The following is a 27,475-nucleotide window of genomic DNA, read 5'->3' on the forward strand; positions in this document are numbered from 1 at the left end:
ATGTCATTTCCACGTGTCAGCGCGTGTAATTCGCCCAAACTATTGGAGTGCGGTATCAGTGTTGAAGTCTACATGGAGCACTTAAAAAAATCCACATTAGCCGAGGACTTGAGCGATCTAGAGAACGACTTTAAGCACAACTTGAATTTGTTAAGGCTGAAGGATTTGGAAATTCAACGGTAAGCTGTTACTATTGTATTTGTTTGTGCTTTTTACGTAAGCTTTAGATAAGTAACAAGTCAGGTGAACACGGCCTCGATTACGACGCCGTTACAAAGTGTCAGATAGCGCTTTTAGCTTGTGTTACCTTTATATTTACCACTTTTCTCTTGTTTTATCTTTTCCACGAGAGATACCAACTTATTGGATGCTCAATTTACTGTTAATAGTAGATTTACATTAGATTACATCCATTTCGCTCGCCCTAACTTACAGGGATTTCATTTCAAAACGAACCAGAATAATAACTCACGAGATCTGCCAGTTAGTCATATCTGGGAAACGGGATTCACTTACGATAGCTTTTCCGTCAAGCGCGCCTCCGGGGGGGGGGGGGCGTTAACTTGGTGCAGATTCAGTGACTCTATAAAGACATTATGACCACACAGTGGTATTATTGTCTATTGGTAATGGATTACGACTTCAGTTAAAGGAAAGGATGGAAGATGAACTGATAAAAACGGACATAGATATTACAGAGGGGGGAAAATAGAGAGAGAGAAAACGGTAGGTAGAAGGAGCGGATAAAGAAGTCGTTGCCGAAATACCTAAGCGAGGGAAGAAAAAATATTATGATAATTATGCGAAAACGAACAGAGAGGAAAGAAGAAATGGATAAAAGACAAAAGGAAAAGCAAAATTTCCGGAGAGATGGAGTACATGCTATGAGAGAAATGAATTAGGTTGATTTTGGAAATAAAAAAAAGGAAACATACATTCTGTGTTCTGCGGGAAAAGAATGAGAAAAAATAAAGAACAACATAACGATAAAGGAGAGACGGGAAAAGGGAAAGAAAGAGAGAATATAGCAATGGCTGAAAGAAAAGCTACAGGTAGAGGCGAGGACAATTGATCTAGGGGGAAATAAAATAGTCGCGGAACTAACATGGGAAAAGAAGAGGGAACTAATGAGAGGTAAGGGAAGGTTAAAAAGAAGCCGGACATACAGATATAGCGTACTGACTGAAAGAAGCGTACAGAGAGAATTTAGAGAGAACGGAGGGAGAAAGAGGAAAGGGTAAAAAAATGGGGATGTAGGAAATCAATGGTGGAAGACATAGAATAGAGTTGGAGTAACAAAAAGTAAAGATTAGCGACACCAAAAAGGATCTAAACAGGAAAGGGAAAGGCTGGGTTTGGGGGAGATTTGAGCAATAAAAGAGAGGGCAGGGAGAGAGAGGAGAGTTAAGAAAACAGACACGAACAGCAAAAGAAAGGAGTAAAGCGGAATGGAAAGGAATATGAGTAACATGAAGATGTTGTTCTGGAATTTGGCGGGGATAGCAAGTAATTGGAAGTGGTGGAATCATGGATAGAAGAAAAGAACTGGGAGAAAATAAAGAATATGATACCGGATGAATACAGATGGAGGAACTCACTCGCAAAAGGGGAAGATCCAAAGGAGGCAGTTTAACAGAGGTAAAAAACATATAAGGAAATGGGGGAATGAAACGTACGAGGAAGAAGGCATATAGCAATGACAAGTGGAAGTAGAGGGGAAGATGATGGGCGCGATAACGATATATAACAGAAAAGAAATGAAAGAGTTAAAAAAATAACAAATATGAGGACGAGAGGCTAATAGTGGGAAGAGGGGGGTGGGGGATTTCAGAACAGGGAATAAAGGAAATTGCATGAAGATGGGAAGAGCAACACAAGATTCAGAAGTTCATGAGGAGGAGTTGTTACTGGAAATACAATTATGGACAAGAGACAAGGTGGAGGACTACAGGAGACTTGAGGGGCAAGTATACAAAATAGGCGAGAGCACAGAGGTGTGGAATATATGGAGGATTGTATTAAAAAGGAAATAATATAGAAACAGGTAAAGAAAGAGGAAGGGAGAGATAAAAGAAAAGAGTGGTAGGACAGAGAATGCACAGAAGAGAGAAACAGATACAGAGGATGGAGAGAAAAAGAAAGGAAGATATAATAGGAGAAGGAGAGAATAAAACAAGTTAAAAAGATGGTCACTCGCGATCGACCAAAGCACATTTTCCCCACACAGTATCAGTAGTAATCAGGAAAGCTAGTGAATAATCCAAAAAATCTTTTGTCATTATTGTCATGGGGGCTGTTAGTACTACACCCTATATGAAAGAAACCACAACGAAAAAGCTTAAACAGGAGGGTAGTCAGTAGTGGTACAGACGGACAAATTCCGGACAATAGCATTCATTTTCTTTTTGGAAAATACGCTATAAAAAGGAACAATAAATATGCCAGAAAAAAATATGAAGAAGCAGAAAGAATATGAAAAAGAAATCAGGGAAATAAAAAAAGAGAAGAACTTTTGGAAGATGATTAACAGAGAAAAGAGAAAACACATACAAGTCGAGGACTAGAAGCAGCCCTTTATGAAGGTACTACAAGGGAAGAAAGAGAGAAAGAGTATGGGATAGACGATAGAGTATGAGGAAAGAGAGGGTGGAAGGAGACGAGATATCAAAAGAAGAGATGGTGCAACAATTAAAGAGACTGAAGGAATAGCCGGCGGCAGAGAGGAGACAAAATATTATTTGAGGCATGGATTTTCGCTACAGATACTATTAATGAGAAGCTAAGGATACTAATAAACAAGATATGGAAAGGAGGAGGATTAGCGGAAAAATGGAAGGAAGGGGTGGTAGGTACAAAAAGGGAGACGGGGACTGTACGAACAATTATAGGGGAATTTGAATACTGACACCGGCGTTGAGGAGCCTAGGAAAGCAGTGTTTTTATGCACTACCTTTAGATGTGCAGTTGCCAACCACCTCTTTCAACCCTAGTTTCAACCACTAAAGGGAATTGTTGTTCTCACACGAGGTAATTCAGGGTGAGGTTAGGTTAGAGTACACTAGTTAGGTTACACGAGAAATTTTGTATCAGGAGAATATAACGTGCGAGGAGATTGAAGGTTAGGATAAAGTATTAGTGAGGTTAGCTTAGAGTGACAATTAGGTTAGGTCAGAAATCTTGTATCAGGAGAATATATGTGCGAGGAGATTGAAGGTAAGGATAAAATATTAGTGAGGTTAGGTTAGAGTGACAGTTAGGTTAGGTCAGAAATCTTGTATCAGGAGAATATAACGTGCGAGGAGATTGAAGGTTAGGATAAAATATTAGTGAGGTTAGGTTAGAGTGACAGTTAGGTTAGGTCAAAAATCTTGTATCAGGAGAATATAACGTGCGAGGAGATTGAAGGTTAGGATAAAATATTAGTGTGGTTAGACTAGTGTGATAGTTAGGTTAGGCCAATTTGGTTTAGGCGTCTAAAATTTTGACAAACTAATTTGCCCTAACCTAACTAGCACTCTAACCTAACCTCACTAAAACTTACCTAACTTTCAATCACCTTCTCGAGTGTCCCTATGCCCGAGGTCCGCACAGGTGCCGTCCCGTCGCTTTTTGATTCTGTAGGTAGGTGACCATGGTGCGTTTAATCTAGGCCACACGGTATATAATGGTGGAAAATGAATTGGAAAAAAAGGCGGATCTAAGGGCAGCGTTTGACAGAGTAGAAAGGGAAAAAGTATGGGAAATGATGGAGGATGATAAAATATACAATTGTTAAAGAACAGAATTAAGGAGTTATATGTAGACAAGAAATAGGGTAAGGATAGGAGGGAAGGAGTCAGAAGTGTTCTAGAAAATAAAAGGATTGATACAGGGATGCCCACTTATATTAAGACAGGGTCAAAGTGGAGGAATCGTGACGGGAAGAAAGGAGATATGGTCCCTGACTTACTTGGATGACACAGTATTGTTGGCAAGAGAAGAACAATAGAAGAACTAAATGCGGAGAAGAATAAAGAGCAACTGGGAAAGAAAAGGAATGGAATTAACTTTCCAAAATCGAACATTTGAGAAAGGGAAAGTAGGAAAAGTATGATAGAATGGAAGTGGAAATGGCAAAGGGCGGAGGATACTAGGATATCAAATGCAAACGCACAAAATTAAGAAAAAAGGGAGAAGTGGCGATGAGGCAAGGAGAGAGAATTTTAAAAATGTTTTCAGATTAAAAAAACACTTTTTTGACGCAATGGTAAAAGGGGTGTTGGGATGAATTGGAACGAATACAAAGAAGGTACTACAAATGGGTACTCAGACTAAACAGAAGGACACCAAATTACACACTAGAGGAAGAAATAAAAATGGAAAAAGATAATGATAGATAGTATAAGATTCGACGAAAGGAGAACGCAAATTGATGAAAGAAGGGTTAGCAACGAGGATGAACACAAAAGGGATTTGGTGGGAACGAAGAAAAAACTATAACGAGAGAAAAGGATACGTAGGGCCAGAGGGCGCAAGGACGAGAGAAATAGGGGAAATGGAAAAAGAACTTGCAAAAAGGTACACCTGCGGATAGTGAGGATCAAGAATTTGAAGAGGAAACGAAAAGTATAGGGAGCTGATAACGGATGGGGTGCCTTAGTGTTTAACGGAGAGAAAGACAAACATTAAAATAATTGCAAGGTTGAAATGCGGAAATGAGGAAAGGAGAAGTCGATTTGTTTGCATGTACACAAAGTGCGCAAGCCGGCCTCCGCGATTCGTCCCGTTTTCGCAACACCCACGTGCCTGTAAATGTGTTGATATTATAGGGTGAATATAAAATAAGATTATGAACTTTAACTGCGTATTTTGCTAATCCATAAGAAAGCGTACGAAAATGTTTACAGAGCGTGAACGTGTTTTGAGCGCGAACGATATAGGGGATGAGAATGTACTAACCGATCGAAAACCGCACCTTGGGAGGATAGTCACGTCCCTTACAAAGTTTAACTGTGCACAACTGATAATACTATTGAATACCGGTATGAAATAATGGTATTGGTATTCGGTTCGTGACTCAAAGACAAAGAAATTTGTTAACACATCTCGCCATCTCATTAATCCCATTTCCTTACAATTTATTTTGCACCATATTCATATTTCCCGACCAATAAATTGCTTAAATCGGAAAGGAAACGAATCGGGCCTCTACCGCTACCGTATCCTTCTTGGGGATGATCTGTTGATTAATATCTTAGTTGGTGTCATTTAGCAAAACAATTTATATACGAAACCGTATGTGTTCCCATTCTCATTCGCCTCGTAGATGTGAAAGTTACATTCAAAAGCTCAAAATATAAATCAAACTGCCGGAATTCCTGCCGGTAATATTTCATTTTACAAAACCCAGCAAATTTTTAGATCTTACATTATGACAATTCGGCGTTATTTATGGCTGTGATATTTATGATAATTTAATGTATGTATAGATACAAGTCGATCTGCAGAAAGCTGTATCCTAAAATTGTAATTTATGTGAGGCGGTCGCGCAGATGCTAAACAGGAATGTTCACTTTTTCCTAGTAAACAGAAATGGAAAAGGCAAGTTTTCACAGCTGAATTCTTATTGGGCCTACACCTGTCAATAGATGTAAACATGAGAACAAGCTGAACGTCCGAGGAGTCGTTTGCGTCACGTCCATTTTCATTTGTTACTTTAAAGTAAGTGAGTGACACCTTTTATACTTAAGCTTTAGGCCACCGAAGAATTTGGCAGGACGAAATCAATCTTATATTCATCGCATAAAAGTACTGACTATGTTTGTACCAAAATTAGGAGCAAATGAAAAATGATGATACAGACGGTGGGCTTTTTAATTCGCTGAGGATATTTAAGATATTTTTTATTATACCTGAATCCTCGCCTGAATCGCAATCTACACTCAAATGCGTGCGAAATAAGGCTTTTACGGGAGAGAAATTAAAAACAGAATTTCATCTTATGAGAGTTTGTTGGATGAATTTCTTGCTATACAATTAGAAATTGAATGTCTAATCAAGGATGAAGATTTGGAAAGTGAATATAATGCCCGTGAACAATTGGAAAACGAGTATCATTCAACAATAGTGCGCAAGGTTTATTACAAGGCAATTATGCAGAAAATGAGGCAAGCTCAGGTTCTAACTCAAATAATAATCAAAACTTTATACAGTACTCGAAAGTAAAGTTGCCTACAATAAATTTACCAACATTTTCAGGTGAGTCCAGTGACTGGTTACAATTTAGAGATTCATTTGACAGCTTAATTAATATTAATAGTCGTATTAGTAATGTTCAACGTTTTCATTATTTAAAGAGAGCCTTACAGGGTGAAGCTTTTGAAAGTATAGCCAATATTCAAGTTACAAATGACAATTTCTCAATAGCGTGGGAATTATTATGTGAACAATTTACAGATAAAATAGCATTATTACATGTACATACTAAAGCTTTATTTGATATTGAAACTATCAAAAAGGAATCTTCAAAAAATCTCAGCCATTTAGTGGACCATGTAAGAATGCACTTAAGGTCTTTAAAAGCATTAGGACAACCCACAGAATCTTGGGATACTTTAATTACATATTTAATATTTACAAAACTTGATCCAGTGACAATCAGAGGGGGAATCTAAAGAATTTCGAAATGATTCATCCAATTTAGGGAATTTACTTTCATTTTTAAAACAAAAGGCAAAAATGCTTAAGAAACTGGAAGAGAAGAATACAGAGGCAAATTCAGCCGAAACAGTAAAGGCACAATCGTCCAAATCGCAAACAGTTTCTAAACAAACATTTAATCCCTATACTCAAAAAAGCTTTCATACTTCAAACCGTTTATGTTCAGCGTGCAATCCTCCAAATCACAAAATTTACACTTTCACAAAATTCTTAAAGTTGTCCGTTCCTGAAAGAATTGATTTGGTCAACAGATCCAATTTATGTGTAAATTGTTTAAATCGTGGGCATCAGTTGAATGATTGTAATTTCGGCCATTGCAAAAAATGCACTGTCAAGCATCATTCCCTTCTACATGTTATTCAATCAGAGGTCAATTCTAAAACACATGCTACACAGTTTTTGGTTTCTTTCAATTTAAGTTCAAAACAGGTACTTTTATCAACAATCTTGTTGGAGGTAATTGATACAAAAGGAAATCGTCAAGATTGCAGACCCAGGGAGCCAGTCTAACCTCATTAATTCAGATTTCTGTCAGAGACTTGGATTACCACTTAATCCCATTAATATTACAATTTCAGGGGCTTTCAAGGTAGAATCCAGAATCCACTCCATTTGTAAAATTCAAATTTGTTGAAAAAATACTCCATTTATAGCTCTGCTTGATTATTTAGTTGTTACGGAAATATGTGATGTTGTTTCTGAATCTCCTGCATGTATAGGTCAAATCCGTCTCAATCCTTCAGGTCCCTTTCTTCATAAGACCATGTTTGGATGGATAGTGGGTGGACCACTTATAAAAGGTGTTTTTTCGAATAGCTCAAACTCTTCTAAAATTCATTTACAAAATTTTACTAGGTATACAAAGTCAGCTTTCTCGCTTCTGGGAAATAGAGGATTGTATAGATTTAATTCATTTTCCAGATGAGAAAAGTTGTGAAGCAAGTTTTATTTCAACTCATTATACAGACCAGTTAGGCCGTTTCGTAGTTTCAATTCCTTTCAAAGAACCTGTTCCTAAGTTAGGTGATTCGAGGTCAGTAGCACTTCAGCGGTTTTACAATCTTGAACGAAAACTTCAGCGAAACTCCGAAATACGAGAATTATACACATTTCTTTTGCCACATCATGGGATAGTAAAGGCTGATTCACTCACTACCAAGCTTCGAGTTGTGTTCGATGGGTCTTGTTCTTCATCCTCAGGTTGGTCCTTAAACGACATACAAATCGACCATCCAACAAGAGCTATTTTTTATCTTATTCCGTTTCAGATTACATAAATATGTCGTTTCAGCTGACGTATGTAAGATATATCGAAAAGTTTTAATTAAACCTTCACAGAGAAATCTTCCATAGATTCTTTGGAGAAAAAAATCTTCAGATCCTCTCACAGAGTTTCAATTAAATACTGTCGCATTATGGCACTTCTTCAGCTTCCTACTTGGCTATCAGATCTTTGTTTTAACTAGCTTTAGAGAATATCAATACTTATCCAGCCGCCTCTAAGGTCATCCAAACTGACTTTTATGTTGATGATTCACTTACAGAATCTGATTCATTAAAACAGATTTAACTAATATTTGCAAAGAAATATCATCAATTCTTAAAAGTGGTTGTTTCGAACTTCGTAAGTGGATCTCTAATGAACCTCAAGTTCCATCCACCACTGCCAGATTCCGTTGGCGAGTCGCACCAGTCTAACATTTTAGGTACCCTCCCACCCTATTGATCTAGGCAATTAAGATAATTGAAAGAGGTAGATAAATTATGTTTCCACAAATTAAGGTCTTCCCTTATATTGTGCAGGATTCACACCAAACTGGCACCTTTTAGTTACTCAAAGCTTGAAGCTTAGATTTTGAAGATTTGTACTGTGAGGTTGGTTCATTTTCTAAATGTTAAAGGTTTAATAACGCTTAAATTAAAAATCTAAAAAGTCCAAAAAAATTGAAGAGTACAACAACCTTAATTAAATCATGAAGTTAGGTTTGCTAATTGACAAAAACTTCGAGTTTGCAGTTTTTTAAATACTAAAGGTTGAGGTTTGTGATAGGTATTTAGATTCGAACTACAAGATCTAACGCCCAATTTAAACGTTCAGGTAGTCTACCAAGTTTCAACGTTGAAAATTTGAAAATCGTAACACTAAATGCGGATTCTGGGAATAGATATATATCTACTTCAACCATACTAGTTATTATATATACGGATATGGTTTCTAGCTGATATTAATTAAATTAAACACAGAAATACGATAGTTTATAGCTGCCTTTAAATCTTATTAATTTATTCGTTTGAGACCTTTTCAGTTTTATTTGTTTTCCGCTCGGTTTCCTATTAATATTTTATCGTTGTGATTTAAATTGACTAATGTAGCGTTGGAATTTGAATTTGTCGATTTAATTAGGTACTGTGTTCTTTTTATTAAGTTTGTTAATGACTCTTCATCACTATATTGTTTAATTTTGTCAGTATAATATTTGGTCTCTAAAGTTTCAATAAGAATTTAACAGAAAGAATTACAAATCTTTTTCTGAAACTACTTTAGAAGCAACTATACCTTCGTCACTAAAAAGTGTGAAGAAAATGTCATTTTCCTCTCTAGTGAGGAAAGTAAAAAAGAATTGCTGCGTTAATCTTAATAATGACATCTAAAATTGAAAGATACCCGTATCTTGATGGGTATGTGGCATACTTCATTATTGCATTCGAGAATTTGGGTGTTGAAAAATTAGCATGTAAAATCCTATCGCTGGTCTTGAAAAAAACTCAAAACATTGACTTAGTTTTATATAAGCTATCTAAATCACTACTTATTTTAAAACATTTAAAACAATCACTTTGTATAACCATTCACATTTACAAGGTGTTTTTATTGCAAAAAAATTCGTATCACCGTAAACGCTGACTATCGTACACATTGCCGACCTATTTTTAAAAAATTAAATATTATGGCGTTTCCATTTACTTTTAGATATATATTACACATTAGAAATTCATAAAAACAAAAATAATTTTGGGACAATAAATGACTGTTCTCACAACTGCTTGGAATCCATGTAATATGCTATTTTAGCTTTAATTTATTTAAAATATGGCGCCCATAAGGAATAAGAAACCCACAAGTCATATAAATCGTCAAAAAGCTCATTCAAAATCATTGAGTCTAATATGACTATTTGCGAAGGTATGTGTGCACTGCCTTTTAGTGAAACGGAATTATTAAATTGTTTAAAAAAAAGCATAAAAAATAAACATTCCTCGGGCCCCGATGATATACCTAATTCTTTGCTAAGGTCAAGTTTGCATATTATAATAAAACCTGTCACACATTTAGTCAATATGTCTTTTTCAAACGGTGTCTTCCCGAAAGAACTTAAGCTGTCAACCGTGCATCCCGTTCACAAAAAAGTTGCTCACGAGATTGCTCGAATTACAGACCAATTTCTGTTAGCTCGGCGCTGTCAAAAGTTTTTGAATACGCCATGTTAGAGAGGCTAAATAGTCACCTTGTTAAATATAACATTGTAAGTAATAAACAACACGGGTTCTGCAATGGGAAATCGACAATTACTGCCATTAACTCCTTTGTTAACGACATCATTTCACTTCTTGATAAAAAACAGAATGTCCTTGCTATATTTTGTGACCTCAGCAGGGCTTTTGATACTGTTGATCACTTGTTACTGTTGGAAAAATTAAATACTTACGGTATCAGAGGCGTTGTTGCCAATTGGTTTTCATCATATCTCTCTGGAAGGTGTCAACAAGTAGAAATTAAATTTAAAACCGGTTCCACTATTGCAAAATTTTTATCCACAGCTTTGCCTGTTAATATGGGGGTTCACAAGGATCTGTTTTAGGACCTATTTTATTTTTATTATTTATTAATGATATTGTCATGTTCTTAAATTGCTTGGTTTTATATGCGGATGATACGACGGCATTAATATCCGGAAAGAAGCAAGAAAATATATATCCAAAAGCTGTTGAGATTCTAAATAAGCTAAGTAATTGGTTTAATTTTAACAAATTATTCTTAAATCACGATAAAACATTTTTCCTACCGTTTACAACTTTTGGAAATAACCATTTGTCTGACTCAAGCAACAAAAACATTAATATTCTAGGCACTGGGAAGTTTCTGGGGATCTATTTAGATCAAAACTTAAATTGGAAATGTCACTGCGAAAATCTTATTAAAGGACTAAACACTTATTGCTACCAGATACGGAATCTTAAAGAATTAATGGATGTGAACCATACTTTAAATTATTACTATTTACTATGCTCAAATTCAATCCAGATTGTCGTATGGAATAATTGTTTGGGGCTCGTCAAGCGCGGCAAAAAATGTTTTTTGGTACAAAAACGAATAGTCAGATGTATTGCGGGTACTAAGAAATATGATTCGTGTCGCCCGATATTTAAAAAATTGAATATTCTTACACTTTCATCACTCTATATACCTACTTGAATTGTTAACTTTTATTTTCCATAATCAGCAACATTTCTTACGCCATAGCAGTTTTCATAATTACAACACGCGCAATAAACAACAATTTATCACCCCTTTAACAAGACTTAAACTTGCCCATAATTCTCCCACGTCAATGGGCATTAAATTATTTAATGCTCTTCCAAGTACACTTAGAAGTCAGGGTAGAATAAAGTGCTTTAAAACTTCTTTAAAAAAATTTCTTCAAGTCAATGCACCATATACAATTGATGAATTTCTAAATTGCATTGATAAAAATTGCGGATCTCTAGTGTAATTTATATTGCATTCTTTCTTTTTTGTCCATTGTATTGTGTATGACCAACATTTTTTAAATTGTATTTAATTGTATTTTTTTTGTCTGACGTATCCTATACAATTCAATATTTGTCTTGGGAATTAATATATATTATTATTATTTCATTTTATCGCTTTAATTCTACAATGTATTTAGATCTGTGAGAAACATTTTCCCTACCTTGAAAGTAAATTACACCTCGAAGGAAACATTTGGTAAAAATTCAATTGTTTGATTGAGATGAGTCGCACCACTCGGTTATTTTAAAGTAGCGCAGTGAGGACCTCTTTTTGTGGTTGTGGAAGTGGGCTAGGATTAACCTCTCCCCAGCACCAAGTAGATGGCAAGTTCCTTCTGTTCGAATTGCTTGTGAAATAATGGCATGTAGTATAAATAAAATTAAAACCCTTTAATTATTAAAAGCGTAAACTGCTTTACAGCTAATAAATTTACAATCCACTTCAACTTTATACAGTTACAGGTTTTAGTCTCGCCGGTTAATTAATAATTTAATCAATTCAAATAGGATTACTTCCACCGCTTGCTTAATAATTTCGTTAACGATAAGCTTATTGAAATTTGACGCCGATCCGCAAGCTTGACAGAGATTGTTTTCAAACAGATGCAGCGTCGCAAATAAAACACTACAAGAGTCGCTTACGGCGAGGCTGGCTGAAATCGACGAGCTTAACCAGAGCGTAATAAAGCTGGAAAGTGCCCTGCAAATGTCCGAGCTTAGGCGAGATGATGAAAAACAAATTTGCAAGCAAACAGTGTCGTCGTTAACGAAGACTTTAGACGATGTACAGCGGGGGATGAACCGGCGGCTTGAGGAATTGCGAAGTGAGTACGATGAGAAAGTGGAGAAATTGGAACTGCACCATAAGAACGTCTTGGAGGAGCGCGATCGGGATGGTCGGCAAAAAATTCGCAATTTGGAGGATCGATTGGAGAGGGCAATTGTTGCGGTGAGTAGTGGGAGTTTTTGTATGCATACAATAGCAACAATTCGATTGCAAATTCAGTTAAATTCAACGAAAAGTCAAGTGAGAGTAGTTACTCCTTACTATCTTTTTCCGAAAGTGGTCACTTTAGTTTCGATGATTCGCGTAACGAAACGAAAAATAATATCGCCCTCCACCTTCGGTGTAGAAAATAAACTCATGCCGTTTTTAGACAACTGCTTTCAAAAGAATTATCGGTAGGTAATTTTGACGCACTTGTGCAATTACCTACGAAAATAATACTTTCTGCATTCTACATAAGATACGGCATTGAACATGTTTTTATTATATTTCCGCTTTCGGTACACTAAGTGACATATCCTCGATTGATTTTAGTTACACGTCTCCAATTTGACATGCAGCACATAATGCGCATCACGAAGCTGGATAATAACACATTAGCGTTACATTTCTGAATAAATTTCCTGAAGACTTGAATGCAGTTTGCGTCAAATCAGAATTCATGTACACGATTTCAGTTTTAGATTATACATCATTTGCCTTCCTGATGTCTGCTGCCAGATAATAAGTGATGCATGTGCTTGAAGGGTAATTATGACTACATTGATCAATTTTAACTCTTCACCCTCCGCGCTGCGCATAGACATATATAAATTAGTGTTCTAGACGTGTAGTCTATCAAATCCACTAACTTTTCACTGTGCTCTGACTCTCTGCATTGAGTTCTCGTCTCGTCCGATACGCATGTTGGAAATAACTACCAAACGCTCAAGTGTACCGTTTTCCATGTTCCAAGTGCAAATGAATTCCATCTAAGTTATGCGAACTAATTAAAATTCCGATTGTGAACGGTCTACTTTCCGGATTAGTGCCATCTTGACCTAACCCTTGCGTTGTAGCGATTGAATCTAATCTGAACTTCCCACTACTTCATCTATCTTCGTCGTATGAATATTGGATTTCCTTTTTCATGTTTTAAACTGAACAGTTGATGGATTATGTTTATTGTTACATTCGCAGTTTTCAATGCACATTCGGCGATAGATCTCTGAAGTTAACAGCTCGAACATTGGTTAATGCTTAATTCTTTTGAGCTTTTTTTGAGGTTCTCTGTTGTAACGTTCATAATAATTGAGTCTCAATATGGAAATTTTATCCAAAAATCTTTTCTTACCAACTAAACGTACTTGCTTTTTGAAAACGATGAAATTTAAACATGCAAGTACCATTTTCACGGTTAAGATACTTCTGTCGCTCAAAAATGCGAAGCAATTGCTAATTTCTTTCGTGATTCGTCGGTTCGATTGCTATATCACGAATCTCCTTTTTGTTTTATATATGCCGAATTCCCACTATTTGGGGCTCGATTTGGGGTTAATTGCCTCCTTTTTAATATAACGTGATGTAATTAAGTCCATCATCTTTTCTTAAGAAGTAATCTTATTGTAGATGAAATGAGTTCTTGGGAAATGGTATAAATGCCAGATATCTCGGCTCGAAAGGTTTCCGAAACCCATTAAACAACAAAGCCTCATAGAAATTAAACCACGCAGGAATAAATGCACGTCCCTTGCACTGCAGTTAATCAATTATTATTCTTTCAAATTCTAACAAAACCATTATCCACCTAGAAAATAATTTTGAATCTCTAAATTTTGACAACATATAAATTTCGATGAGACACAATAAATCACTCTAGATACTGTTAAAATTCTGAAAAATATCCAAATAGCTTCTGTATAAAGGAAAGATGTTATAAGTGTTCTTGAAAATCAAGTGCGTGTCTCAGAAAGGTAGATTGTATCCAAGTGGAGTTACGTATACCTTCCTTTCTATTCCAAACCTTTATATTAAATTATAAATTTGATGTCACTAAATATGCCATTTTACATACAATATTATATAGTTTAGTAATAGTTATAAAAGTCGGAAAATTAAAGTACTCGCCCAGAAAAATGTCCATGAACCTAGCAGAGCAAGGTCAGCAGAACACAATCAAACATATTGCATAATTAGGTGCTAATTAAGTGCCCTATTCCCGAATTAAATGCTCCTTTTTTTAAAAAATTATTACATGTTTTGCCAGGTTCATATGAACTCAGCAGAACACTACCTTTAAAACCCAAGAAAATGAAAAGTGAACTATCTATAATTAGGTGCTAATTAAGTGTCCTATTCCCGAATTTAATGCTCCTTTTTTTTAAATTATGACATGTTCTGCCAGGTTCATATAAAGTGAACGCTATGAGGAAATTACTTAGTGCAGGGGTTAAGAGCCAAAATATGTTTCAACCTTGCATTTTGTGATAACTTTATGAAACTTTCAGAGGATGTTCTAGACACCCTAAGGTTCAATTTCAGCTATGCCGCCACCCCCGCAACCCCGGACGGCACTTGCTATAGCGGGTTTCTTAAGCGCAAGGTAGCATTTCAATACCCGCCCATAAAATGGGTCAAAAATGTATGTCCAGGGTTTGTTTTGTATTTTCTTACATCTAGGAAGGTTGAAGGGAATTGTCAAATACCCAGGGAGAATTTATTTAGGGTATTTTACGTGGTTTGCCTATTTTTAAGGCGCTTTTAACAGTGCGGACTAGGGAATGCAATCCCGCAGCAAAATCTCAATCCCGGTATTTGCGGGATTGTTAGATGTTAATCCCGCGGGATCCCGGTATTTGCGGGATCTCGCAAAACTTTAAATAAATTGGCAAATAAGCAATTCTGTGCGGTTAACTTCTGTATTAAAATAAATCGCTAATTATCACAATATTTAACAAAAAAGTACCTTCGGCCTAACTTAGAACTCAAAAAAACCTTACCTGTAAAGCACAAAAAGTCTTCTAAAGTGCCTCAAAAATCATAGTACATTTTTAACGAAAAAAGTTTAACAATTATTTAAAAAATAATTCGCCGTTATCAGTTTCTTTAACAAAGTAAACAGAGTCGTCCCCTTGGTCGACAAATTCCTCAGTCCCGCAAATCCCGCGGGATCCCGCATTTATCCCGGGATTAATGCATGCGGGATCCCGGTATTTCTAGTCTATAACTTTTTATTGAGAAGTCTGATCGAAAAAGTACGAATTGTTTTGGATTCTACGCACCAAAATTAATAAGAAAAAGTGTTTTCCCGAGAAATTTTGGTGCAGTCGATTTTTGGTAAAAAAGGAAGGTTATACACTGCCTTTTTTTGAGCCCCGAAAAAAAAATTGTCTCAGATCGACCCGGAAAAAAATTTTCTTATAGAATGTGGCCTGTAGAATCCATAATTTCAAACAGTTCCAAGATTGGGCTACTAGTTCAAAAGTTACAGCCCTTTGAATTTTCTTTCGAAATTGGTTTCTAGTAGGGAATGCAATCCCGCAGCAAAATCTCAATCCCGGTATTTGCGGGATTGTTAGATGTTAATCCCGCGGGATCCCGGTATTTGCGGGATCTCGCAAAACTTTAAATAAATTGGCAAATAAGCAATTCTGTGCGGTTAACTTCTGTATTAAAATAAATCGCTAATTATCACAATATTTAAGAAAAAAGTACCTTCGGCCTAACTTAGAACTCAAAAAAACCTTACCTGTAAAGCACAAAAGGTCTTCTAAAGTGCCCCAAAAGGGTTTCGTACTTTAATATTTCCTCGCCAGGAATGTGTCATTTTCCTGACTTTTATATAAAGTCCTGGCGTGCAGCTTCCTTTAACATGGGCACTGGAGTGGACCCGACAACATCCTTCTTCCAGCCCCATTGAGCAGCATTTTTATCATGCCCAAGCGAAATCTGCATTTGTAAGTATGTTCTTGAAGCATGATGTACCTTAAATTGTCCAAATCGGATTTCGCATTAGCGCCAAAATGATTATTTCTCGTTTTGCTTTTGGGTCTTGAAACACATGAATAAGTTCCTTCACTGAGGGGTTCTCGAGAAGAATCTTATAATTTATATTATGACCTATTACTGGAAGATTTCAGAAAAAGTTGATCACGCCCCCATACCACTTTGTGCAATAAATGTCCCTAATCAATTACATGTATTTTCCTGCTCTCTGGTGCTGTGTCATTTGGTAGAGGATTGAAAAATGAATAAAAGATGGATTTCGTTCCATTGAACGAGGGTTTTAGGGCTGTGACTTAATTAAAAAAATTCAAAACTGGTGGTTCTTCATTCAAATGCAATCCAAGAAGCCTCATTAACTAAAGGAAACCAGATACTTAACCGAGATATCCATGGTTAAAAACAAAGAGCTCGAACTACGCCAACAGAGATGTACATTATGGGACTCCAACCAACCAACCAAATTAAAACTTGAAGACAAACACGATCAATATTTGTCTGGGAGAACATTCTAAAACCTTGACTTTCACAGTTTTAAAAATTCCTATTTCTGCTGGAAAATCGAAAGAATCATATCCAATTTAATGCACCCGCCTCGGCACCCGCTATAGTATCTCTTCTGTTTTTTATAACCAAGGAAACCTGATGAAAAACAACAACAAAAACGGGAGCTCTCCCAAAAAAAATTTAAGAACGTCTTAAAAAATAAAACTACTAAAAGAAAGTAAACATACTCAATCAAAAACCCCAAACCTACTTACTTAACAAACTTCCCACCTAAAAATAGCAAAATCAAAAAACTGTACTAATATTATCCTCCCCCATAAATTCATTCTAAAATCCTAATCAAACTTCCTAAAAACTGACTTATGCAACCCCTCACCTATTCCATAAAAAAAAAATAAGAAATAAATGATAAGTGACTTGACTTCATTTATCTTCATTAATAACATTCAATAAACTCCTTCTCATAAACTTCACTTAATTTCGTATAACTTGATTAAGTATAAACTGTACATATATCAATACATAACTTGTCTTCAGTAAACTAACTTCACTACATCTAGAAAACAAACTATTTACACGCTTCACTATTATTTCCTTCTTTTATCTTCCTTTCATTCTACGCCAGGAGCCATTTAAAGAATTATTGTCTGGAGTTGATAAGATCCCATCTTATCTCTTCAACTTCTTCTTTCCTGAAATCCTTCCAATTTTTTTTTAATCTTTGTCTTCATAATTAATTTTCATTCGTATTGTCGTTATCGCTGGGTTATAATTTTCCCTGATCATCCTCTGCTTTAAAAATCCCTCTAGAGTCTCTCTTTTTTCTGCTTTTTGAATTTATTCTTCTTCGTCCATTCCTTCTTCATTCTTCCTAATAACTTGAAATGATGTGCCAACTCTACTTCTCTTTGATTTTAGTTTATCTTCTTTGATATATACTTTTTGTTCCATCTTCTTGTTCATGTCTTGTAGTAACATTCCTTCCTTTTTTGTGCGCTAAAATGGCTATCCTCTTCTTGTTTCTTCATTCCTGAGCTTCTTCTCTCTTCTAACAAATTTTAACTTCTTCAGCTGGCTCTCCTACTCCCTTCAGCTTCTCTAAAATGATGGGTTGACTCTTTCTTATACTTCATCTTTTTCAATTTCTTCTTTAAATTTTAAATTAAATTGCTTAAATTTTCTTCTTCTTTATGATTAACTGCTTTAATATCTTGAATTTTAAATTGTGTCCTTTTCTTGCTCTATTGATAATAAATTTTGATCTTTGAATCTTTTGAAGAACTAGTGGATCTTCCGGTCCTTCCTAGTTTTCTGAATTGTTGTTAATTTTTGCATTCGATCCCCTCTACTGTCGTTTTTGTATCCTCCTTTAATGTAATTCACCTGTTTGTCATTGTTGTCTCTTACTTGCTTCTTGATTTCTTCCATTTGAATTAATTCTGGATATTTCTTCTTCATTCGCTACTTGAATCGTTTCCTTATTTGTTAAATTATCCCATTAAAACATTTTCCACCGCCTCTGGGGAAATGACGAGATACGGTAGCCAAAGGTTGAGACTCCTTCATAATTGGCTGAAAATGGTTGATCTGGTTTAAATAAAGCTGACAGGGTGAATGGTCTGGATATTTCCGTCAAATTTTCATGGCTTTTGGTGGAGCATATTCTCAGTCTTGCAAGTTAATTGATGGGGAGTTGCTACTGATCGCTTTTCTTGACTCTTCCCACTTGCTTCCTAATTCGTCGATATATCTGTATCGGGTTCCCTTATATTCTCTTGGTGAGTTTCCAACAGTTCTTCAACTGCTGCATAACTTCTGGTTAACTTCACCTCCAAAAGGCTATAGACCTCCTCTTGTCGCCGAGATGTGAGATAATTTTCAGGGAAACTGTGCATTTTGTTGAAATCTACATGGATTCTGTTTCCACCAACGCTAAATTTCTTATTAGGAGGTCTTAAAATTAGCCGTAGCGCGGAAAAACCAAAAAGGCAGTTTTTAATTCTCGTGCTTAGACGCATGTGTTCTAATTACTCCGAAACAAGGACTTTAACACCAAGCTCACTGAAATTCATCAAATTCAAGTTTTTATACTTTTAGTTTTAGAAAACGCCCTTGCTAGCAAGAAACTTTGTTTTTCATCGTTTGAAGTGGAATAGTCACAACGATTTCAGTTGAAGGCAAACTGATGAGCAATTTCTGCATCAGAGACCCTTTTCATTTTACAGCCAATTTAATCGCTACTTGTCTTGCGTTCAGCCGTATCCTTCGCGAGACATTGCTGAAAGTTCGAAAAAGCGGAGACCTTTAATAACACAGAACGTTACATCCCTAATAATAACATCCGCGAAGGACGATTACGAATGTATCACGAATTTGGCAAAACCATTTTGCTCGACGCTAAAAAAATAGCCGCATTCCTTTATGTACCTTGAAATTGAGAAAAGTTGTTTTAGAGTTTCCAAGTTTGTCTCCGCGAAAGCGAAGATGCTCTCTAAAGCTTTCAGCGTGTTTTTATAAAAGTATTTTGTGATATCTTCGGAATTTTATGCCAATCTCTCTAGTAGTATAAACCACCCGCACAAATATTTTACCTTCTTGGGAATTAAGGATAGACATTTTCGCACGCCCGTTATAATGTGATTTTATTATACGTAGGTCGTTTCTTAAAGCAAAGTTTGAGAAAGGCCACATTTTCAAATGTAGCTTTATTACGTCCAACAAGAGAAAGTCCGATTATAATTTATTTTCGTGCAGACAGTGATCGTGCTTTACCGTTTCAAAGCCTTTATAGTACCTAGTTGACATAGCAAACTACCTGCATAGTAATAATGGCACAAGTGTATTGTGAACGGAATAATGCCTCTAGAACGCTCACTTTAGAGGAATAGCGTATGCAAATACTGATTATGCGACTAAAAGCGCAACCGTCTGATCCATTTAGAGATGCTGATCATTAATGTGCAAGTGCAACGTCCTACAAGACTAATTTGAAGTACCTATTCCAACAAAACGAATCGGAGTACAAAGACGGTATTATTACTGAGGTGTTTAGGTCCATTGCAAGTTTGGAAATGTAATGGGCTTTCCGTGTTAAAAGAAGCTCAACAGCGTCGTATAATCTAAACTGCGGATTTACTCCCGTTACATGATCGGTAGCGATTGGAAATGCAAAGCGTCAGATCAAGGAAAAACCAATAAACAACTTTAAATTAGCGATTTATTCGAGCCCGTAATTGCAGGTTTAGTCCGTAGAAGTTTTACGAACTTGCAAATTCATTAGGTACTCAAAATTTACACATAGGTATGCAACTCCACAAAATGGAAGGGATGTTTCGAATTATACGAAATTATCGAATGAGTTATAACATTGCCTATAACTAGAGCTTTGCAACGTTTTTCTTAAATAAAGTTTACCAAATCCAGAGAGCTTACTTGTTAAGGGTAAGTTATGTGAAACCTTTTGCAATTAGGAAACTAATCTGCAAGGCAACCAACCTTTTTTGTTAACAATTAACACTACATTAATGAGGGATTTCAAACTGTGAATAAACATTTAAATTAAGCATAGAATGTATCGCTGTTTCTGTCGCGCGCTTATCTCTATTTTCAAATTCTTAAGACGCCTGCCACTATATTTAAGATGGTCTGCCAGGATATATTTGCAGGAGTGGCAAAAAGAGGAATTTCTTGATGTATGACTTTTATATGGTCCTCACGGTTTAGTTCAGGGGTGTTTTCCCTACATTGAAGGAGGTCTGTCGCCCACAACGCTGCAATTGAAATGGTCTGCCATAGCATATTTAAAAATTGTGGGGAAAATGGGATTTCTTAATATAAATCTGTTCCGTAGCCCTTATAATAATAATAATAATAATAATAAATAAAATTGAAAGTGAGTAGAAGAAGATTCAATAACTTGATGCCCACGTAGCAGACCTATATACACTGCATATACCATGTACATTCCACGTGGGATATTGTATATCCATAGAATGTGGAAAAGTATGTCGCAAATGTCCGATGTATGTGCATGGGATATAAGTTTGGCAGACTTCACATAATACGCAGTATATATGTTTTGAATGTCTTATGTATATGCATGTAATATGCATCAGACATGCTATGTATATTGGTATACTGGCAATTGGATATATCATGAATATTCCTGTAATATGCAAAAGATGTTCAATAGGATATGCCATGTATGTTGTATACATTCAGAATGGTTGTTCTATAGAGATTCCTCTAACATTCGGGAAGTTTACTAGCGTCCATACCAGAGCTGGGCAGTATTCGATTTTGTAAATACTTTTTAGTATTAAAATCCTTTAAAGTATTCAAATACTTTGTAATTAAATACTTTTATGGAAGCAGTATTTGTATTTGTAACTCAAAATACTTTCACAAATATTTAGTCAATTTCAAAAGAAAATTCAAAGGGCTGTAACTTGTGTTTTTGTATTTTGCTCTAGCTCAATCTTCGAGTCCTTATAGATAATGTATTGGGGAAAGTCATGTTTAGATCTAGCTGTAACAAAAGGAACGCATTTTGTCTTGTTTATATTTAGACACAATTTATTAGTTTCCATCCATTCTAAAATAGTATCCATAGTTGTACTAAAAATTGGTTGGATATCGCTACTTTTTGGACAGGTAATTAATATATTATTGTCGTCCGCATATGTAGTGATGTGAATGTTAGGGTTGTAAGTAAAAAGATTTAGCAGATCGTTTACGTATATAATGAACAGTGTTGGTCCTAATACACTCCCTTGAGGCACGCCCATTTTAACTTTCAATCTATTTGATAGGACAATTTCATTGTTTTCAATTAATCGTACTGTTTGGTATCTATTCTCTAAATATTGAAACCACTCCAAACACGCACCCCGTATACCGTATCTTTCCAGTTTTTCCAACAGAATTGTATGGTCTACCTACGCAATCGAAAGCCTTGCTCATATCTATGAAAACTCCTAACGCAATACATTTATTAGCAATGGTTTCGACTATTTTGTTGATAATTGCGAAGAGTGATGTTTCTACGCTTTTGTTTCGCATAAAGCCGTGCTGATTATCATTAAGAAGGTTATTTGTTACGAAAAACGCCATTAATTTATCATTAACAATGATTTCAATAATTTTTGAGAAAGAAGAAACTAAGCTGATGGGTCTGTAATTTTGAAATTCACTTTTTTCGCCTTTCTTAAAGAAGGGAAGTACTACTGCGTGTTTTAATTTGGTTGGAAATTTAGAGAATTTAAAAGTTAAATTTATTATATGAGTAAGGCGACTTAAAAGACTATCTTCACAATTTTTTATTAGTCTGTTTGAATAGAGATCGTCACCAGAAGCGTTAGAGTTTGAATGTTTTTTTATAGCACCTTTTACGTCGTCTTTGCAAACTGGGCTTAAAAAGAATGTTTTCTTATTTATGGGAATAAGTTTTTTGATATATTCTCTATCAACTTTATGACTAAATTTATTTTTTAAGTTGTTTGTACTTGAAATAAAGTAGTTATTGAAACTGTTTGCAAGTAATTCTCCAGTTATTTGCTGATGATTTTGTGTTATGATGTAATTAATGAGGTTGCGGTTGTTCGTTGGAATCCATCTTTTTGTATCGGTTTTTATGATTCGCAGTTTGTTTGGTTCTACTGCCTGCCAGTTATTGTTCCATTTATCCATTATTTTGGGTTTGATGGAGTTTTTTACATCGTTCATGGTGCAGCTTTTTGCTATTTCATTTAGGGTTGTAGGCGTTGTAGCTAACTTGGTTTTTTAGTCGGCTTCATCATTTCCTCGAATTTCTTTGTGTGAGGGGATCCAGAGCACGGTTAATTTTGTATTAGTGGATTTTATTTTGGTAAATAGTGTGTGTATGTCGTTTAAGTGATGGTTGTCACTAAAGAGTCTGTTATGAGCAGATATTTATGTGGTAGGTTTCTATGGATGTGTTGGAGGGCGAAGAGTTCTGCAGTAGGGATCGAACTAATGTCACTCAATTTATTTAAAACTTCGTAAAACATTTGTTTATATATTGTTGGGGGATGTTTGTTGTTTGGAGAGGTTGGAGAGAGATATATTTATTTCTGGTAGTTCAATAAGCCAAGGTAGAGTTTTCTCGGTACAAGAGTAAGTAGGTGGTAAGTTGATGTTAAGTTTATTCATAATTTCTTTTGTTCTAATAGGGATAGGGAGAGTTGTTCTTGGTTTTGATTTGTATTTATTTTAGTATAGAGAGTGTTGTAATAAATTATGGTTAATATGATTTGGATTTGCCTTTGGAGATATGAAATATTTTATAAGCTGATAATTTCTTCTAAGATTCGGAGGAAGTTCTCCAGAAATACAGCATATACTCAGAAGAGGGCTTGTTCTGTGCGCCCCCGTTACCATTCTTAATCCTACGTTATAAATTGCGTCGATTTCTTTTAATGTTTTGGATCTATACTAGTGTAATCAATTTTGCTTCGTATTAGAGCTTCAAAGAGTACCATTAGGGTTTCTTCATTTGCACCCCATGAATGATGAGAGACTATTTTCAAAATGTTTCAGGTTTGTTTGCATCGGCTTTCAGTTTTTTAATGTGGGCAGTTCAGGATAGTCGTCTATCAAGTATATCATGCCTAAGTCTGTTACTTTCTCTATATATATGAGGCTTTTGTTGTTAAGGTGAAGATTAGGATTTTGAGGTCGATGTTTTTTTACTAAAATTTATGCATTTGTTTTTCAGGTGAAAAATTAAATCCTGTTGTTTGTGTCCACATGGTTAGACTATTTAAGGTTAGTTGTAATTCGTTTTGTATGTGGTTCGTATTTTTGCCGGACATATATAGATAACAAGGTCATCTGCATAAAGCAGGGATTTTACGGGATATGTATTATTTGTTGTTATATCATTCATTGCCATTAAGAACAATGTTACACTTACAACTGAACCTTGAGGGATTCTCGTGTCTGATGTATATTTATTAGAATCTATGGGCCCTACTCGAACTTGGAAGATTCTGCCATTTAGGAAATTTTTGATAATAACTAGGAAAATGTTAAGAAAATGTAATTACCTACATACTAAAACCTGTATTGAAAGGCTTTATATTAAAAGAAAATATGGAGGACGTGATTTAACAAATTTATATAATTTATGTAGGTAAAAATCATGCAAATCTTTTACGAAATTATTTTACCCTTTTAGTACGTCGGGTACATGGCTAGAATAGGGAAAATACTGCACTTTTTGATTGGAATATGCCACTTTCTGTGGTAATCGTTAATACCAAAAGGCAACTTTTGAGATAGGGAGCCATTCGAAAATCCGTGCAGGAAACCAAAATGGTGGCCGTCAAAATGGCGCCATTAGCCGCAATATATTTTTTTGTATCTCTGCTCCTAATAGTCCGATTTTAATTTTCTTTTTTTTTTATTGAAAGCTCTTGTGACGAGGAAACTTTTTAGTTATTAACATTTAGCACAATTTTAAAAAAGTGTTTTTTTTACGAATTTGAATCACAAGTAAGCTCTTAATTGTGCAATAACCCGGTCTTTTCGACAAAAAAGGCCATCGTTTAGAAATTAAATCGATACAACCCCAAAACTCCTTGTATCTACCCTGCAAGTTCTGAAAATTTCAATCCGCCATGTTTTTTTTTTGAAAAAATGCGCGATATTTGTTTCATCAGGCACGAGATCAAGCATTATGAAAATTGAAAGGAAAAGCCTCGTCAATTTTTTTCTCTGAAAAACAGAAAATACATTCTGCTTTTAAAGTAATTAAATAAACACTCAGTATATCAACTTTAACTCTTACTCTCGCTCTTACTTATCCTATTTTATTTAACTAGTTGGTTTAAGCTACGACGAATGTGAAATTTGGAGTGCTTATTTATCAGATCGTGGGTTTTTTCGAGGGTTTTCTTTAAGAATATTAACGGAATATTATGATTTCCAAGTTTTAGATACCTATTCATATAAGTTGAACCATTTTTATTATACAGGGAATCCACCTTCTGTAAGCGGACGATAGAGCCTCAATGGTTGAGATTAATGATAACGGTTTGTTGGTACGAGAAGCCTGAGGGGAAGCCTAAAACCTATTTTTAGGTATATAGGGTGTTTTCTCGAGGGCAGCCTATACATTTTGATATTTTTTTATAGGTATCCCCGGGTATCCCTTAACAAAAGAATTATTTTTGTAGGTCTTATCGGTTTTTTTCGTAATGCTAACCGCGAGGCTAACCGTTTTCCGGATATGCTTTTTATATAGAGTGAAAATTTTATCTTCAAAACATTTTTTAAAGAAGCTTTTTATAACATCCATAATTATAAAAAGTTTGCTACCAATCCACGTACATTCAATTTGGGGTCAGTAGCATACTTCTGCACGGTCAAAGGGGGCATACTGTTTTTAAATAGCAACCACTATTTTCTTGACGTAGTGAATTATTTGTCGATACAAATTATACAATAAAAGTCGTTTTTCAAATAATTGAATTTTAATATTTCTTTAGCTAATCGACTTCGAATCGTATAGACCGATTCATCATCAGACCTTAAGAGTCAGAATATTGTACTGAATAATACAAATCCTTACATATTAACATTTGACGTGGACAAGTTACACATAAAAATCGGGTTGGGCTTACTTGTGATTCAAATTCGTAAAAAAAGCACTTTTTTTAAAATTATGCTAAATCCTTAAGTTTTAGAGATAAATGTTATATACCAAAAAAGTTTCCTTCCCACAAGAGCTTTCAATAAAAAAAAAGAAAATTAAAATCGAACTATTAGGAGCAGAGATACAAAAAAATATATTGCGGCTAATGGCGCTATTTTGACGGCCACCATTTTGGTTTCCTGCACGGATTTTCGAGTGGCTCCCTATCTCAAAAGTTGCCTTTTGGTATTAACGATTACCACAGAAAGTGGCATATTCCAATCAAAAAGTGCAGTTTTTTTTGGCGTACCCAACGTACTATTTAAATTATTCATTGATTAATAATATTATTCGTATAGACTCCCATTTTTCGGTCCCAAGTCTCAAAATCAAAAACTTTGATTGCGAACCAAATTGGAAAAACAATATTTTGCATGGAAAATGTCGGTACACATTGGAATTTCTCAAAGTTGAAATGTCAGTAGCGTGGCTTACACAGACAATTCTTTGCATACTGAAACGTAAGGATTCATTTTTCCTATTCAAGATGGTGGAATTGGTACAAACAATTATAAAAAACACATGGCCGTAGAGGATAGTGTAGGAAATGTTATGTACCACAAGAAACGGTGAAACGTTTATTGCCGGTTCCTCAATGTTGGTACCAACAGAGATGTCTTTTGAGACATAATCAAGCTTTTACTTTAACTCAGTTTTTTTAATGCAACAAATTTTATTTCGATCTCATAAACTAAAACGTCTGTACCTACTAAAGTTGAAAATTTAGAATTATCATGCGATAAACTAAGAAAACTGGACTGTTTGTGACAACTTCTTTGGGAGAAACGCAAAATAAGAAATGAATTACCTAAAGCTTGCCTGCAATACAAAGCACACTTCTTAGAAAGATATGTATTTATAAGATATTTCACATCACTTTTTTTTCTTTAATACCGAAGTAACACTTTTATATATTTCCAGAGATCAAAAGGTGAAAACCAATTACAGTCCCTTAAGGAGGAGAATATGAAATTACGAAACCAACTGGGACAAATTGAATCCGAACATTACTCGCAACGATTCGCAACCAAAAAGCAGATCACCGACTTGGAAAATATCAACAGCAATTTAAATAAGGAAATTGAATCTACAAAAATGCGTTACGAAAACGCCGAGAGGGAAGTTGAAAAATTGAAATGCGAGAACGATATTTTAAATGGGGAGATAATCACGAACCGCGAAAAAGTTTATAATTTAATTACTCAAAGTAAGATCGCCGTTTCGGAAAATGCGAGACTGAAGGCGGAGGGCCTGGAGAAGGAAAAGTTGCACAAAGGGTTGCTCGCAAACAATGAACGCCTCGAAAGCGATAGACGTGAGTTGGAGCTCGAGTGCGACGAGTTGAGGGCGGTTATTAAGGAAAATTCTAATCCCCATTGCCGAGAGCCGTCTCATAGTAATTTCGATTTTGTATTGAAGCAGAATGTCGTTTTGAAAGAATTAGTTAAACAAATGAAGAAGGAGAAGGAGGATCTTAACATGTACAATAGGGAGGCAGAAGATAGGATTAATAAGTTGGAAGATTTGATGAATACCCTTAAAAAGAAATTGTGTGTCGAGCAAACAAATTAGGATTAATTTGAATGTGTTTTTTTTTCTTTCAGAATTAAACGAAGAAGTGAAATTTGATTGTTTGACTTTTTCTCTTCTTTTTTTGTGCTTATCTTTATTTCAGCTACTCTCTTTCCATTCCCTTTTGAAAAATTCTCTACTTTTTACTAGTCTGGTGAATGTGTGATTGTTCTTACATCTGAAGAATAATATTTAATTTTCTACAAAAAACTTTGTTCCCATTATTGTTCCTGTGATTTTCTTTCCTGTCTTTCTCCATCTCTATTATTATTATTTGTACTAATTACATACTAACCAGATTCTTTATATTTATCCAGACAATCTCAGTATTATTATTATTGAACTAAACCATTGAATAAACAATTAATTTTATTCAATGACTAAACGAAGTTTCTAATATA

At 35.2% G+C, this 27,475-nt stretch overlaps 1 protein-coding gene across 1 annotated transcript; it reads left to right on the plus strand.

Moving 5' to 3' along the window:
* On the plus strand, positions 1-27,074 carry LOC116173547 (cancer-associated gene 1 protein-like). The gene is made up of 3 exons (XM_031491068.1): positions 1-179; positions 12,115-12,460; positions 26,424-27,074. The coding sequence occupies exons 1-3, from the start codon at positions 1-3 to the stop codon at positions 27,072-27,074; spliced, it is 1,176 nt and encodes a 391-aa protein (XP_031346928.1).
* Positions 27,075-27,475: the final 401 nt, after the last annotated feature.

The sequence above is a fragment of the Photinus pyralis genome, unplaced genomic scaffold (assembly GCF_008802855.1).
Source record: "Photinus pyralis isolate 1611_PpyrPB1 unplaced genomic scaffold, Ppyr1.3 Ppyr1.4_LG6, whole genome shotgun sequence".
NCBI classification, from domain to species: domain Eukaryota; kingdom Metazoa; phylum Arthropoda; class Insecta; order Coleoptera; family Lampyridae; genus Photinus; species Photinus pyralis.